Raw genomic sequence first — 15,120 nt, 5'->3', positions numbered from 1 at the left:
AGATAATGACAGCAAAAGCTGTGGCTCTTTCCCTCCCTCCCCAGGGGACCAGGAAGTGAAGGAGCCTCAACCAATGGAGAAAATCGAGGTTTTGCTCTGTATCTCCTGGGCAATTGAGTAAGCCTTGCAAAGCAAGTTGAGATGCAGAAGGAAGCAAGAGAGAGTGAGAAGGAAGCAGACAAATGCCAGTTGCTCACGGGCCTGATTTGAGCCTTTCAGGGGCCTGGTTTGGCCCCTGAGCTGCATGTTTGAGACCCCTGCCTTAGGGTACAATGAAGAATTGATCTGTGGGTAACGGGGGCTCTGAGGGAGATGTTTCTTGTTATACAGGCACCACATTTTCAGCATAGCATCCAATGACTCTCTTCAAAACACCCTCCAAGTTTCAAAAAGATTGGACTAGAGGGTCCAATTCTATGAGCCCCAAAATAAGATGCCCCTATCCTTCATTATTTCCAATGGAAGGAAGGCATTTAAAAGGTGTGCAGTCCCTTTAAATGTGATGGCAATTGGCAAGAACTCCCTTTGGAGTTCAGTTATGCCTGTCACAACCTTGCTCCTGGCTCCACCTCCAAAGTCCCCAGATATTTCTTGAATTGGACTTGGCAACCCTAGTGCCATTGGATTCTAACAATGCCTAGTTTCACTTCTCCCATTTCAACAGCTTTCACACTTACTAAATAATGCACTTTCAATCCACTTCCAATGCACTTTGCAAGTTGCAACTGGATTTTACTGTGTGAAATGGCAAAATCCACTTGCAAATAGTCCCCAAAGTGGATTGAAACTGCATTATTTAGCATGTGTGAAAGTGAGACAGGTTTTTGAACTGCCCGATATATCCACATTGTCACTTATAGCATAAGCACTCCAGCTTTCCTGATCTGGGCTTGGAGACTTCTAGCATTGGCATATAAGTGCCTACATGTTGTTTCCCTCTGTACAGACCCCTACCTTCCCCGGTCCTTAGAATTTTTAACATATTCCTCAAAACAAGCATATTGTGTTGCTTTTAATCTGCCTACATTTTCCTTGTTTTTTCTAAGTTATTTTATTTCCACACGTCCCTTCCCGTGGCCCAAGCCACCTCAGTGGCGTGGAGGGGCCGCTCGGGCAGAGTCTCCATAAGCATCACATGGTGGGCAGGGGCGGGATCTGGTTCCGTCGAGGGTAATGGCAGGCGGTTGAGGGCGTCAGCGTGTCCCATGGCCTTGCCTAGGCAGTGAACCAGGGCATATGTATACGAGTTTAGGAACTGGTTCCACCTCAGAACTCGCTGTGATACAATTTGCGGGGTCTGGCAGTCTGGGGCGAGGAGGACCAGGAGCGGCTTGTGATCCATGGTGATCGTGAAGCGCCTACCATACAGGTAGTCGTTGAATTTATGCACACTTGCCACAATCGCCAAGGCCTCCTTGTCGATCTGAGCGTAGTTGTGCTCTGCGGCGGTCAGGGTCCTCGAATAATATGCCACAGGAACCTCCCTCCCGTCTGGAAGTTGGTGCCCCAGGACTGCGCCCACCCCGTACGGGTAAGTATCGCACGCCAAAATCAATGGTAGGGCTTCATCAAAATGGTGGAGCACCGCATTGGAAACAAGGCGGTCTTTGACTGCCTGAAAAGCGGCGACCTGCTGCTTCCCTCAGACCCATGGGGCGTGTTAATCGAGCAGCCTGTGGAAGGGTTCCGCGATGGCCACTTTGTGGGACAAAAATGAATAGTAAAAATTTAATAATCCCAAGAAACTTTGTAGCTCCGCCTTGCACGTGGGGGGCGGGGCATGGACTATCACCCTGGTCTTGTCCTCTGTCGGGTGGATTCCCTCGGCGTCTACCGCAAACCCCAAGAACTCCACCCTCGGCACCCCTAGTGAATACTTTTCCTTTTTTACTTTCAGGCCCGCCATCTGGAAGTGGCGTAGCACCTCTCTCAAGCGGCTGCTGAACTCCTCCGCGTCCGGGGCCGCGATCAGAACATCGTCAAAGAACGGTTGCACTCCAGGGATCCCTTTGAGAAGAGAGTCCATTATGCTCTGAAAGATCCCCAGAGCTACACTAACCCCAAATTGCAACCGCCGCACCCGAAAAGCTCCCCTGTGGGTCACAATAGTTTGAGCCTCTGCTGTCTTGGCGTCTACCTGGAGTTGCTGGTACGCCTGGGCCAGGTCTAGTTTTTTAAAAACCTTGGAACCCGCTAGGGCTGCCAGGACGTGGCTGACCACTGGGATGGGGTTTGGGTTGTCCTGTAGCGCTTTATTGATAGTGCACATAGTCAGCGCATATTCGCACATCCCCGTTTGGCTTCACTGGGGTGACTATGGGTGTTTCCCAGGCAGCATAGGATACCAGTTCCAGCACTCCCTGGGCCATGAGTCGATCCAGCCCCGCTTCTATTTTAGGTTTTAGAGCAAACGGAACTCACCTGGCCTTCAGTCTTATAGGTCTAACAAGGGGATCAAGAGGTAAGGTGATGGGCGGCCCCTTGTAACTCCCCAGGGTCCCATCAAAAACTTCAGGGAATTCCCGGCACACGTTCTTGAAGTTATTCGTTTGCATCTGCTGCACCCCCACTAATTGAATACCTAGCGGTCTAAACTAGGCCAGCCCCAGTAATGTGGTGAGCTGGTGCTTAACCAATAGAATGTCCAGAGGCCCCCTGAAGTTCTTACTCTCTACCTGTACCGTGGCCCAGCCCAAAATGTGTCAGTAACTGTGTAGCTTAGAAGTTACTGCATCTTAGATCATCTACTGTCATCTACTGTCAAAGTGATGAGGTCATGTGACTGTGATCACAGGACTGGCTGATGCAATGCCCGGTAATTGCCTGTAGTCACAGTGAGTCAGCATATTTGCTGATTGGTGGGCTGAGCTATAAAAGTGCTAACTAGCAGGGTTACTTTCTCTCTCTGTATTGATGATTGTCTGGCGTAGCACTTTGAAGCTCTGGATTGTAATTATACTGCACTTATCTCTAAATATTTGTAAATACACTGATAGTTTTAGTAGAACCAGTGTGAAGACTCTTCTTATCTGCGTTACCATTTTTATCAGCCTAATAGCATGCCGCTCTGCTAACATGCACTGTCCGTCAGGGTTATGGGCCCAGCCCGCGTGCTGCGTTGGTGAGGCTGTGCTGGCTGTGGAGGTACATGTGGAGGAGAGTCGTGTTGAACAGAAGTGCATGAGCGAGTCGGCGGAAAGTGTCGGAGACGTCTCGTTATCCCTGTCAGTGAGTGACGAGGGGGAGGAAGGTGTCCAGCTATCGGAGGAGAGTGGAGATATGGCTCAACTACAAGCCGTGCCGGTGGAGAAGCTGACCTCGAGCAATTATGCCGTGTGGTCTCTCCGGATGGAGTATTTCCTACGGAGGGAAGGACTGTGGGAGTTTGTTTCTAACCCTCCTATGGATCTTACAGCAGCTGAGGTAGCTCAAGGGCAGAAGGCTCTGGCCCACATTATTCTGTGTATGGGAGACGATCAGCTCGTTTACGTTAGAGGCAAAGCTACTGCTAGCAAGGCTTGGAATGCACTGCGTGGTATGTATGTGCGTACTACAGCTGGTTCGCTTATGGCCCTAACACGCAAAATGTATCGTATGCTGATGAGGCCGGGAGGCTGTGTTAAAGAGCACATTAAGGCTCTGACTGACTGTTTCACAGAGCTGGAGATGAGAGGAAAAACTGTTGTGGCTGACGACCGCATTTATATTTTACTTTCATCGCTGCCAGGAGAATATCTGCAACTAATCACATCATTAGAGACTGTAGATAGTGCAACATTAACTATGGACTATGTTTGTGCACATCTCTATGATTTCCAAGACAGGATGACTGCAGCGTTCCATTCTGGGAACGGAGCCAGTGCACCTGCCGGTGGGAGTGAGCAGACTTCTGAGCAAAGCCCGAAGCCTATTGCAAGGCAGAAGCAAGAGGTTGGCCCAGTTGCTCTTCATGTGAGGAAGTGCTATCAATGTGGGTCTACGTCTCATCTCAGAAGGTTTTGTACCGAGGCGAGGAAGCAGCGGAAGCAGAAGACATTGTCATCATCTGGGAGTTGGGAGCAAGCCAAGCTGGTGACTGCAGGAACGTCTAGAGAAAAGTCTGTTTGGCTGGTGGACTCTGGTGCAACCAGTCATATTTGTACTGACAAAACTCTAATTATAAATGCCCAAAAGCCTGTATTAACACATGTGAACCTTGCTGATGGGTCTGAATCAGAGGTTATGTGTAAAGGCAGGGTAAGTTTCCCAGTTCTGGGATATGAGCTGGAGGAGGTGCTCCTAGTTCCGGAGCTGAAATCTAATCTATTGAGTGTAAGTGCTTTAGCAAAAGCAGGGTTTGATGTAAGTTTTACTGGTACTGATTGCAAGGTATCTAAGAACGGGAAGGTTTATTCCCGGGGGAGACTAATTGATGGTGTTTATGTGATGGAAAGCATGTCTGAAAAAGCAGAACAAGTATCTAATCAATGCCCACATGACTCATGTGTACATTTGCTGCATCGCAGTCTGGGGCATTCTAGATTTCACACTATAAATAAAACCTTATCCCTGTTACCTAATGCATCAGTGAAAGGCTGCAAAGCATATTTAGATTGCCAGATATGCAAGCAGGTGAAGAGTAAAGCGTTCCTTGTGGCTAAAGAGAGTTTAAGAGTGTCAAAAGGGCCACTAGAGTTGGTTCATACTGACTTAGTGGGACCATTTCCAAAGAGCCACTCTTCCAATAGATATCTATTAGTAATTATTGATGACTGTACTTGTTTTTGCTGGTCATATGTACTCAAACATAAATCTGATGTATTTAACTGTTTTAAGTTGTGGGCTATTAAGGTGCAGAAGCAACTTGGAGTGCAGTTAAAGGCTGTTCAATCTGATAAAGGCGGGGAGTTCACATTCAACCAATTTGAGGCTTGGATGGAAAAGCAGGGTATTGTTCATAGAATAGCAAACCCAGCAACCCCTTCAGAGAATGGTGTGGCGGAACGGGCGAATGCCACATTACAGCAAATGATGTATGCAATGTTAGCTGATGCTAATCTACCAATAGCATACTGGGCAGAGGCGATTATGGTGGCAACATTTTTGCATAATAGGCTCTGGACCAAAGCCACAAACAACATTCCTTATGTAGCATTGTACCATAAGGAACCAAGTTTGGAGTTTCTGAAGGTGTTTGGATCTAAAGCATGGGTAAATATTCCTTTGCAGTTGAGACGCAAAGGAGGTGCAAGATCCAAGAAGCTAGTATTTCTAGGATATCAAACTCATATGAAGTCCTACAGGTTTAGTGATCCAGACATGAAAATCACGCTGAGTAGGTCAGCAAACTTTAGTGAGAATGTCAGTTGGCCAAGGATACATGGCACTGAAATGAAAACCCAGGTGTGGTTACCATTGACTAAGAACAGTTCTGAGGTGGAAATTAAATTCCAGGATTTGAGGGAGATACCGAGCATGCTGTGTTACGATTGCACAAAGCATTGTATGGATTAAAACAATCAGGACATGCCTGGTATACCTGTTTGAAAGAGGCTTTGCTGCAGGAAGGTTTCCAACAGGGTTTGGCAGATCCCTGCATGTTTACCAAGCAAGTAAAAGTGTCAGAAATAAATCTACTTATTTTTGTTGATGATTTACTGGTAATATTTGATGTGGATGAACAATTAAATTGGTTTTTGAACATGGCAAAAAGGTTGTTCAAGATAAAACATCTAGGTCCTATTAGTTATTACCTAGGAGTGGAAATAACTCAGTGCTGAAGGCTATTTTGAACTGTGTCAGAGCAGAAAAAATTATAAATTGCTGGATCAGCATGGGTTAAAAAATGCACATAGCATATCCACGCCAATGGCAACTGGCTATGCAAATGAGCCAGAGGAGAAGTGGTCAGATGTACAGGCATACCAATCTTTAGTGGGATCTTTGCTTCATTTAGCTTGCTGGTCCCGCCCGGACATCTGCTGTGCTGTGCACATGTTGTGTAAAAAGGCTGCTAATCCATATACAAAGGACTGGACAGCAGCCAAAAGAATTTTAAGATACTTGGGAGGCACAGCAGAGATGAAGTTATCTCTAAAGGCTGGAAAACAGCCACAGCTGAGCGCTTACTGTGATGCAAGCTGGGCAGACCTCCCAGAAGCAAAGTCCACATCAGGATTTATTATATATTTAGGTGAAGCACTTATTCAGTGGAAAGCCACAAAGCAATCATTCGTTGCATGTAGCACGTGTGAAGCTGAATTTTGTGCACTAAATGACTGTGTGCTCAATATTGAATGGATTATTCAAATGTTGAAGGATATGAATATGAAATGTGAATTGCCAATATCCATAATGAGTGACAGTTCAGCGGCAAAACAACTGGCTGAGAATCTCTGTGCGAAAGGCAGAAGCAAGCACATATTGATATGGTATTATAATGTAAAAGAAGCAATAAGTCGTGGTATTATGACATTGATTAAATGTTCCACGGACAATAATGTTGCAGATTTGTATACAAAATGTTTAGGCACAGAGAAACATGTGAAGTTGACAAAGATGTTGATTATACAGTAACTTCAAATCTAAGGAGGTGTATCAGTAACTGTGTAGCAATGCCCGGTAATTGTCTGTAGTCACAGTGAGTTAGCATATTTGCTGATTGGTGGGCTGAGCTATAAAAGTGCTAACTAGCAAGGTTACTTTCTCTCTCTGTATTGATGATTGTCTGGTGTAGCACTTTGAAGCTCTGGATTGTAATTTGTGACGGAACCGGCCCGATTCTGCCTTCAGGCCCGGTCCCGTCAGCTCCCTATTGAGTCGCCAACTCCTGGAGGGAGCTATTTCTCCTCCTGCCCCTTGGGCGCGCTGCCACCACCTGCTCAGTCCCGGGGTTCCGATTGAGAGGAACAGGACTCCCAATCCCCCTCTCCAGCTGTGAGGCTAAGCCTCCAGGTCCTCTGCCACCCTGCACTTGGGTTTCACAGAGACCTCAGCACTTCTTTGGGGCACCCCTGGAGGATTGGCACCTTATCCAACTGCATGCCTTCCCCCCTTCACCTGGGGCCCCCTTCTTAACACAGCGTGGTCTAAAGCGGTCTGGGGATCTATGTGGTACAGAGATTGACTGCCAGCATTTAAACAGTAAAAATATATTTATTTAAAAAGAGAAACAGATAGGAAAAGAAAAACAAAACAAAAACAGTTGCATCTACAAAATTAGCACAGCACAGAACAGCACAGCAAACAGCCTGACAAACAAAATGTGTTATAAACGCGTCCTGCTGGCCCTGATCTAAACTTGCCCTGTCTTGTGAATTACTTACTTAGTCTGCCTGCCTGGGGGCCCCCCAGGCAGGAGCCTCCATTGCTCACCACATGCTCGCTCGAGCCCCAGTTCAAATCTGCCTTCTCTTCCTGCCTAACACATGCAAGGAACAACAGCACTTCCTGCCTCTCCAGGAGATTTTCCCCCTAGCGTTGTTGGTTTGGCTCTGGAAGGGAGGGGGGGAGTGAGGGGAAGGCTACAAAGCTTGCTGAGGGATTTACTGACCCCTGCCAAATGAAGCACCACCACTGACTAAGCCCGGTAATTGTCTGTAGTCACAGTGAGTTAGCATATTTGCTGATTGGTGGGCTGAGCTATAAAAGTGCTAACTAGCAAGGTTACTTTCTCTCTCTGTATTGATGATTGTCTGGTGTAGCACTTTGAAGCTCTGGATTGTAATTATACTGCACTTATCTGTAAATATTTGTAATACACTGATAGTTTTAGTAGAACCAGTGTGAAGACTCTTCTTATCTGCGTTACCATTTTTATCAGCCTAATAGCATGCCGCTCTGCTAACACGCACTGTCCGTCAAAATGTGCACGGGGTTTTTCTGAAAGTCCCACAGTATAAAATCAGCCAGTCTCAATTGGAGCCGGTGACGGGGGCTTAGGGTCTCCTCCAAAATTATAGATATGGAGGAGCCCAAGTCCACCTCCATTTTGCATGGAGCGCCCTCGATTAGGACCGACAGTCTAACCTTTCGGGGGCGGTGAGGGGCAAGTTCATTACCTGCAGGCTGGTCGATGCTGTTGTGTGAGCATCGGTTGAGTCATGGTGAGCGGCCTGGCGTCTGCGAGTTGCCTTGGCCCAGCAAGCCCGCACTATGTGGCCCACCTTCCCGCAGTTTCTGCAGTCCCGTCTCTCGTGGGGGTTGCCAGAGCTGGCACACTTGCTGTTGGTAGGTCTCTCTGTGGCTCGTTGCTGTGTGGGGGCTCTCGGGCCCATTCCTTGTTGGCGGCAGAGCTGGAAGGCCTCTTCGTCCTCTGGGTCTCTTCCTGGTGGACTTCTCCTTGCTGGTTGTTGTATGCTTCGGTGGTTCTTTCAAACGTGGTTGCTTCGTTGAAAGCTTGTTGAAGGGTGAGCTCCTCCTTTGCGAAGAGCTTTTGCTGCAGCCTTTCGTCGCGGAGGCCCCATATGAATCGGTCTCTCAAGGCTTCCTCCCGCTTGTTGAAACTGCAGTTCCCTGCAATCTGGCGGAGAGCAGCCAGGTAGATGGCAGCCATTTCTCCGGGCCCTTGATCTCTCTTGTGGAAGAGGAATCGGCGGGTGATGATGGAAGGCTGGGGCAAGAAATGCCCGGTGAGGATTCTGACGATCTCCCCGTATGTTCTCTCGGTGAGCTTCGCAGGGGCCGAGAGACCTCTGGCGATCTCGAAGGTGGACTCCCCGCAGACGCTCAGGAGTACGTCCCTCATGCGGCTGTCGTCGGTAATCATGTTTGCGCTTAGGTAGCATTCGACCCGCTCTGTGTAGGTCTCCCACCTCTCGGGGTTGGTAGGGTCAAACTCAGCAAGATGGCCCGTCATTACACTCGGGTTCGCCATGGCGGCGGCGGGCGCTTCTGTCTCTTGCGGCTCCGTGCCTTCCTCGTCTCCAGCCAGGTCAGCGACTTCCCGCTTTGGGAGTCCTCCTAGCTAGATCCCATCTTCATTGCCAGTGTAATGTACTCAGTGACGAGACATGTTGAAGGCAACATACTTTATTAGTGGGTACATCACAAGAGGGAGAATGGCGGGCCGGGTCCCGATTATATACATGCCCTGGAACAACCCTCCGTGAGGCCAGGTCCAATCCTGGTCAGTTAAACTTCCCACCACAGATCTTGATTGGCGGTGCGTATTAGCGAGCTACATCCGGGGACCAGTGGGGTTCCACTGGTCGCCTCTGTAGCGTGCGCTGTGCTGTACATAGGGATTAGAATGCAGGACATAACAGTTTGGCATTTGGAAATGCAAAACAAGGTGTTTAAACTATGAAAGGTGAGGTGAGAAATACAAAAGAACTCTTGGGGTTCTCCACAATGCACAAGCATGGTTATGAGATTGGGGATCTTACATTTTATTGAGATAGAGCCAAACATTAATGGCCTTGAGCAACAGCAATTGTTAAATACGTGATAAGGGATTTTGGAAATCCAAGACAAACGTGGGGGATCTGGAAAACCTTGCAAGTAGCATTTCATTTCCTCCTGTAGCTCCTGCCCCACTATTTCCTCTTCTCTTCCTCCGGGCAGCACTCTTTTCTTACTTCCTTCTCTCCTACCCATCCACCTACCAAGTTACCTTTTCTCTGACTCTCATCTTCTGTTATATTTATTATTTATTTACTTCACGTGTACCATGCCTTTCTTCACAATGATGACTCAACGCAGGTTACATCCTTCTCTTCTGTTGCATTTGATCTTCACAACAACCAAGGGTCATATTGTAGAAAAAGAGGTGCCGGAGCTCAACTAATTTGCATTTCTCATTTGCATATGCCACACACCCCTGACATCACTGGAAGGTATACAAAATTATATCAGCTCAGCATCTACATTAAAATGCCTCTTGCATTATATTTGTTACAGTAAAACCGTACTCCCATTATACTTTTAAAATTATTTTCTCCTATGTGGCCACACCGACATGATGATTTCCATCCGTCTGCTTTATATATTTTGGTTATTTTCCCATTTTTTTTGGTGGGGAAAAATATTAGAAAGTTTGTCAAATCTTAAAGTTCAGCAAAATTCTCACAGTGAGGGTTGGAGCCCAGAAGTAAGTATGGGACGGGGGAGGGAGAGAAAAAATGAGCACATAAAATTTAGAGGTTCCGAAGCTCCTGTGAGCTTCTGCCCAAAATGAGGCCTGATAACCCTGGGAGGTAAGTTAGGTTGATAATGCATAACTGGCCCAAAGTCACCTAGCAAGCTTTCATGACAGAGTGATGATTTGAACCTGGTTTCCCAGATTCTAGTCTGATACTGTAACTACTACACAACACTGGCTTTTGGGGGGTGCATGCTGGTGGCATACAGCCAGGCCTGGGTGAGTCATGCAGATCATGTGTATCAGGTTGCCCAGTAGTTGTTGCTAGGCCTGGCAACAACTACCTAGAAACAGCCCTGCTGCCTCCCTTTTCCTTTCACTGATAGAAAGCAAGGGTTGAAAGATAGCAATACTATTGTGCTTGACTACCAATGACCACTGAAGGCATTCATTTATTAAAGCTACAGGTGCTACTTCTATTATTATTATTATTATTTTTGGGGGGGGGTGTTAATTAAACCCCAATGGGTTTCTTCTTTGAAATTTCAGCTCTTTTGTTGTACTTGCAAATCCAGGCCTTTTTCAGGTTTATAGAAAGAGCTGACTTGTCTGTTCATGGCTCCAGCCTCCATAAATTTGGCTGTTGATAATTAGAGATATTGATGATGATGATGATGATGATGATGATGATGATATATATGAAATCTAAAGTTAGAGATCCCAATCTACAATCAAATTATTTAGCTGTATCTGCGTAGACATCATAATTAAGCATATAAGAACATAAGAGAAGCCATGTTGGATCAGACCAATGGCTCATCCAGTCCAACGCTCTGTGTCATACAGTGGCCAAAAAACCAGGTGCCGTCAGGAGGTTCACCAGTGCAGCCAGGAAACTAGAAGCTCTCTATTGTCTGCCCGCCTCCCCCAAGCACCAAGAATACAGAGTATCACTGCCCCAGACAGAGAGTTCCAGTAATACACTGTGGCTAATAGCCACTGATGTACCTCTGCTCCAAATGTTTATTCAGTCCCCTCTTGAAGCTGGCTATGCTGGCAGCCATCACCACCTCCTGTGGCAGTGAATTCCGTGTGTTAATCACCCTTTGGGTGAAGAAGTACTTCCTTTTATCAGTTCTAACCCAACTACTGAGCAATTTCATTGAATGTCCATGAGTTCTCATATTGTGAGAAAGGGAGAAAAATACTTCCTTCTCTACCTTCTCTGTCCCATGCATAATCTTGTAAACCTCTATCATGTCACCCCTCAGTCAATGTTTCTCCAGGCTAAAGAGCCCCATGTGTTTTAACCTTTCTTCACAGGCAAAGTATTCCAACCTTTTAATCATTCTAGTTGCCCTTTTCTGCACTTTTTCCAATGCTATAACATCTTTTTTGAGGTGTGGTGATCAGAACTGTACACAGTACTCCAAATGAGGCCACACCATTGATTTATACAGGGGCATTATGATACTGGATGATTTGTTTTCAGTTCCCTTCCTAATAATTCCCAGCATGGCATTGGCCTTTTTTATTGCAGTCGCACACTGTCTTGACATTTTAAGTGAGTTATCTACCATGACCCCAAGATCTCTTTCTCTTGGTCAGTCTCCGCCAGTTCACACCCCATCAACTTGTATTTATAGTTAGGATTCTTGGCCCCAGTGTGCATTACTTTGCACTTGGCCATGTTGAACCTCATTTGCCACATTGACTCACACTTGCCCAACCTCGACAGATCCCTTTGGAGTGCCTCACAATCCTCTCTGGTTCTCACCACCCTGAACAATTTAGTGTCATCCGCAAACTTAGCAACTTCACTGCTTACTCCCAACTCCAGATCATTAATGAACAAGTTAAAAAGCATCAGACCCAGTACTGAGCCCTGCAATACCCTACTGCTTACCACCCTCCACTCCGAAAATTGCCCATTTATACTCACTCATGGGGTGTTTTCGCACTTACGTTTTACTGGCGCGAAGACCCTCCTCACGCCGGCGGATCTGCAGTGATTTCGCACTAGAAGCGCCGGCGCAGCCCATTGCGCCGGCTACTTCCGTCGCTAAGCCAGCGCAAACGGAAACCGCCAAGAAGCAGGAAAACGTTTGCGCTGGCTTAGCGACGGAAGTAGCCGGCTCTTTGGGCTGCGCCGGCGCTTCTAGTGCGAAATCACTGCAGATCCGCCGGCGTGAGGAGGGTCTTCGCGCCAGTAAAACGTAAGTGCGAAAACACCCTCTGTTTTCTATTAATTAGCCAGTTTTTGATCCACAAGAGGACTTGTCCTTTTATCCCATGATTCTTGAGCTAACAAAGGAGCCTTTGATGAGGAACTTTATCAAAAGCTTTCTGGAAGTCAGGGTAAACAACTATTGGATTCCCATTGTCCACATGTTTGTTCACCCCCTCAAAGAACTCTAACAGGTTAGTGAGACAAGATCTTCCCTTACAGAACCCATGCTGAGTCTTCCTCAATAACTTTTGTTCATCAATGTACCTACTAATTCTCTCTTTGATAATGGTTTCCACCAACTTCCCCGGTATTGAAGTCAGATTGATTGGCTTGTATTTTCCTGGATCTCCTCTGGAATCCTTTTTAAAAATGGAGTGACATTTGCTACCTTCCAGTCCTCAGGAACGGAGGCAGATTTTAATGAAAGATTACATATTTATGTCAGGAGATCCACAATTTCACCTTTGAGTTCTTTCAGAACTCTTGGATGTATGCCATCTGGGCCTGGTGACATCAGTTTTTAATTTGTCTATCAATCGTAGAACCTCCTCTCTCATCACCTCAATCTGACTCAGGTCTTTTAACACACCTTCCAAAATCAGCAGTGGGCAAACACTTTCCATCTTCCATAATGAAGACGGAGGCAAAAAATGCATTCAGCTTCTCAGCCATTTCCCTGTCCTCCTTCAGTAATCCTTTTACCCCTTGATCATCCGAGGGTTCCACTGCCTCCCTGGCTGGTTTCCTGCTTCTAATGTATTTGAAGAAATTTTTGTTGTTGGTCTTTGTTTTTTGCAATATGTACTTCATAGTCTCTTTTTGTCTGCCTGATCACAGACTTGCATTTGATTTGCCACAGCCTGTGTTCCCTTTTATTAAGCTTTCCACCGCTTAAAAGAATCCTTCTTACCCTTTACAGCTTCCATTACTTTGTTTATTAACCATGCAGGCTTTTTAAAATACCTATTTGTCCCTTTCCTGACTTGTGATATATATTTCTGTGACCATCTGCTCCATAGCACAATCATTGAGAATGTCTAGAAACTCAATCTCTTTCTCCTGGCCAGAACACATATTGACCCAATCAATCTGCGGGTAGTTAAAATTACTATTATGACATAGTTTTTATGTTTAGCCGCTATCTTTAATTCTTTCATCATTTTATAATCATCCTCTATCTTTTGATCCAGTGGGCAATAATGAACTCCCAGAGTTAAACTTCCTTCTGGGCTCACTATTTTGACCCAAAGCAGTTCTAGAAGGGAATCTAATTCTCTTACCTTCTCAATCTTACTGGACTGTATACCCTCTCAGACATACAGAGCCACCTCACCTGCAACCCTTCCCTCCCTATCCTTCTGATATAATTTATATCCAGGAATTACCGTGTCCTCCTCATTCACCAAGTTTCTGAAATACTCACAATGTCTATAATTTCCCCCAACACTAAGCATTCCAACTCCCCGATTTTACCTTGGACACTTCTAGCATTTGTATATAAACATCTATAATTTCCCAGGCAAGCTAGGCCCGCAACCTTCCTCCTGCCACCTCGAGACTTTGGCAGACAATCCATACTGTTTGTCACCATCTGACACCATCTGTGATGAAACATCCAGATAACAAGTAGAAGATTTCATGAGCTCAATAAATATTTTTTATATTCTATTAGTATTTTTAGAATATAGATACGTCATAATGTGTAATTTTGTCATTTTACCCTTCTCTGCTAGCAAACTTGTTCTTCATATCCTCAAGATATAGTTCAATTCTCAAGTTTGTATCTTGTAACTAAAATTATAGGGTTTGTTTTTACTAGAATGTTTAGAAACTGAAATGTTTACAGGCTATTTATTGGGTCACATAGTGATCTTGAAATCTGTGTATTCTAAATTCTAGCCCAGTTACCACTGCACCATAATGGCTTCATCACAAATAGCAAAACGAAAAGTAAGTTGCATAACAAAAAAAATGCTGCATCTTTAATATTTAGAATTTTTATTATTTTATTGCATTTAGAAGTTGCAAAGCACTGATATATTGAGAAAAACATAATCTGTAACTAAATGGATATTATAAGATGCGAACAAAATGCAAAGTGACTTGAAAAGCTACATGGTTTGATCATGGTGTACAAAATGTGCTACTTTCTTGCTTGAATTTTTCAGTAGATGGGAAGTTCCTTTTGAAAGCACTTTTTAAAATTTTCCTTTTAACACTCTGAAAAAAGTACAGAAAAACAACAAATATAAGGAACAGGGTTCTCCCCTTTCAAATGGACAGCATATTAAACATTGACATTTTATTTCAAAATACAATTACAGTTTTCATGGAAGCATAACTGCAAGCTTTTATCAGATAATTCTTTGCTTCTACCAACCAGCTTTTCTGTTAATGGGGGAGGGGGAGGAAGAAGAGTTTCCTTTGACCACGCAGAGGGGCTATGCTGGGGTTCTTTGCACTTGCATGGGCAAAAGTCATGGGACACAGGAGCTATAGTAAAGAGGAGGATTGGGACAAGACTGAGTGTAAAAGCTGACTGGCTGGAAGTGCATGTGTGTCTCCTTATATACAGTAATCCAAATGGTGACTCTGCCAGAACAACTAAACTGAAAATCCTGGAGGTCTACCAGGGCAGGACATACAAAGCTTCAACTCTAATGGCCAGTAATAGAATCTAAGTTCCTGATACTAGTGAGTCACTAGCAAGTGTTAGTGCTAAAACACTGATTTTGTCTTTTTAATCATCCTTAGAGCACACAGTATACACCCATGCCAAGTCTTTACCCCAGTTATGCATTTAGGCTACATCTGTATATGTTCTGCTTTT

The 15,120-nt window shown here is 45.3% G+C and overlaps 1 protein-coding gene across 1 annotated transcript in view; it reads right to left on the bottom strand.

The window, feature by feature from the left end:
- TFF2 (trefoil factor 2) overlaps window positions 1-15,120 on the bottom strand; it is a 68,398-nt gene that overhangs the window by 15,354 nt on the left and 37,924 nt on the right. Inside the window, exons 11-12 of the mRNA XM_060235263.1 lie at window positions 1,878-2,007; window positions 1,064-1,457 (exon numbers count right to left, since the gene is read on the bottom strand). Coding sequence (XP_060091246.1) covers window positions 1,064-1,457; window positions 1,878-2,007 — 524 coding nt within the window. The remainder of the gene's footprint in view (window positions 1-1,063; window positions 1,458-1,877; window positions 2,008-15,120) is intronic.

This window comes from Heteronotia binoei, chromosome 3, assembly GCF_032191835.1.
Source record: "Heteronotia binoei isolate CCM8104 ecotype False Entrance Well chromosome 3, APGP_CSIRO_Hbin_v1, whole genome shotgun sequence".
Taxonomy (NCBI): domain Eukaryota; kingdom Metazoa; phylum Chordata; class Lepidosauria; order Squamata; family Gekkonidae; genus Heteronotia; species Heteronotia binoei.
The sequence above is the reverse complement of the archived record's forward strand: the minus strand, read 5'-3'. Positions and strand labels throughout refer to the sequence as shown.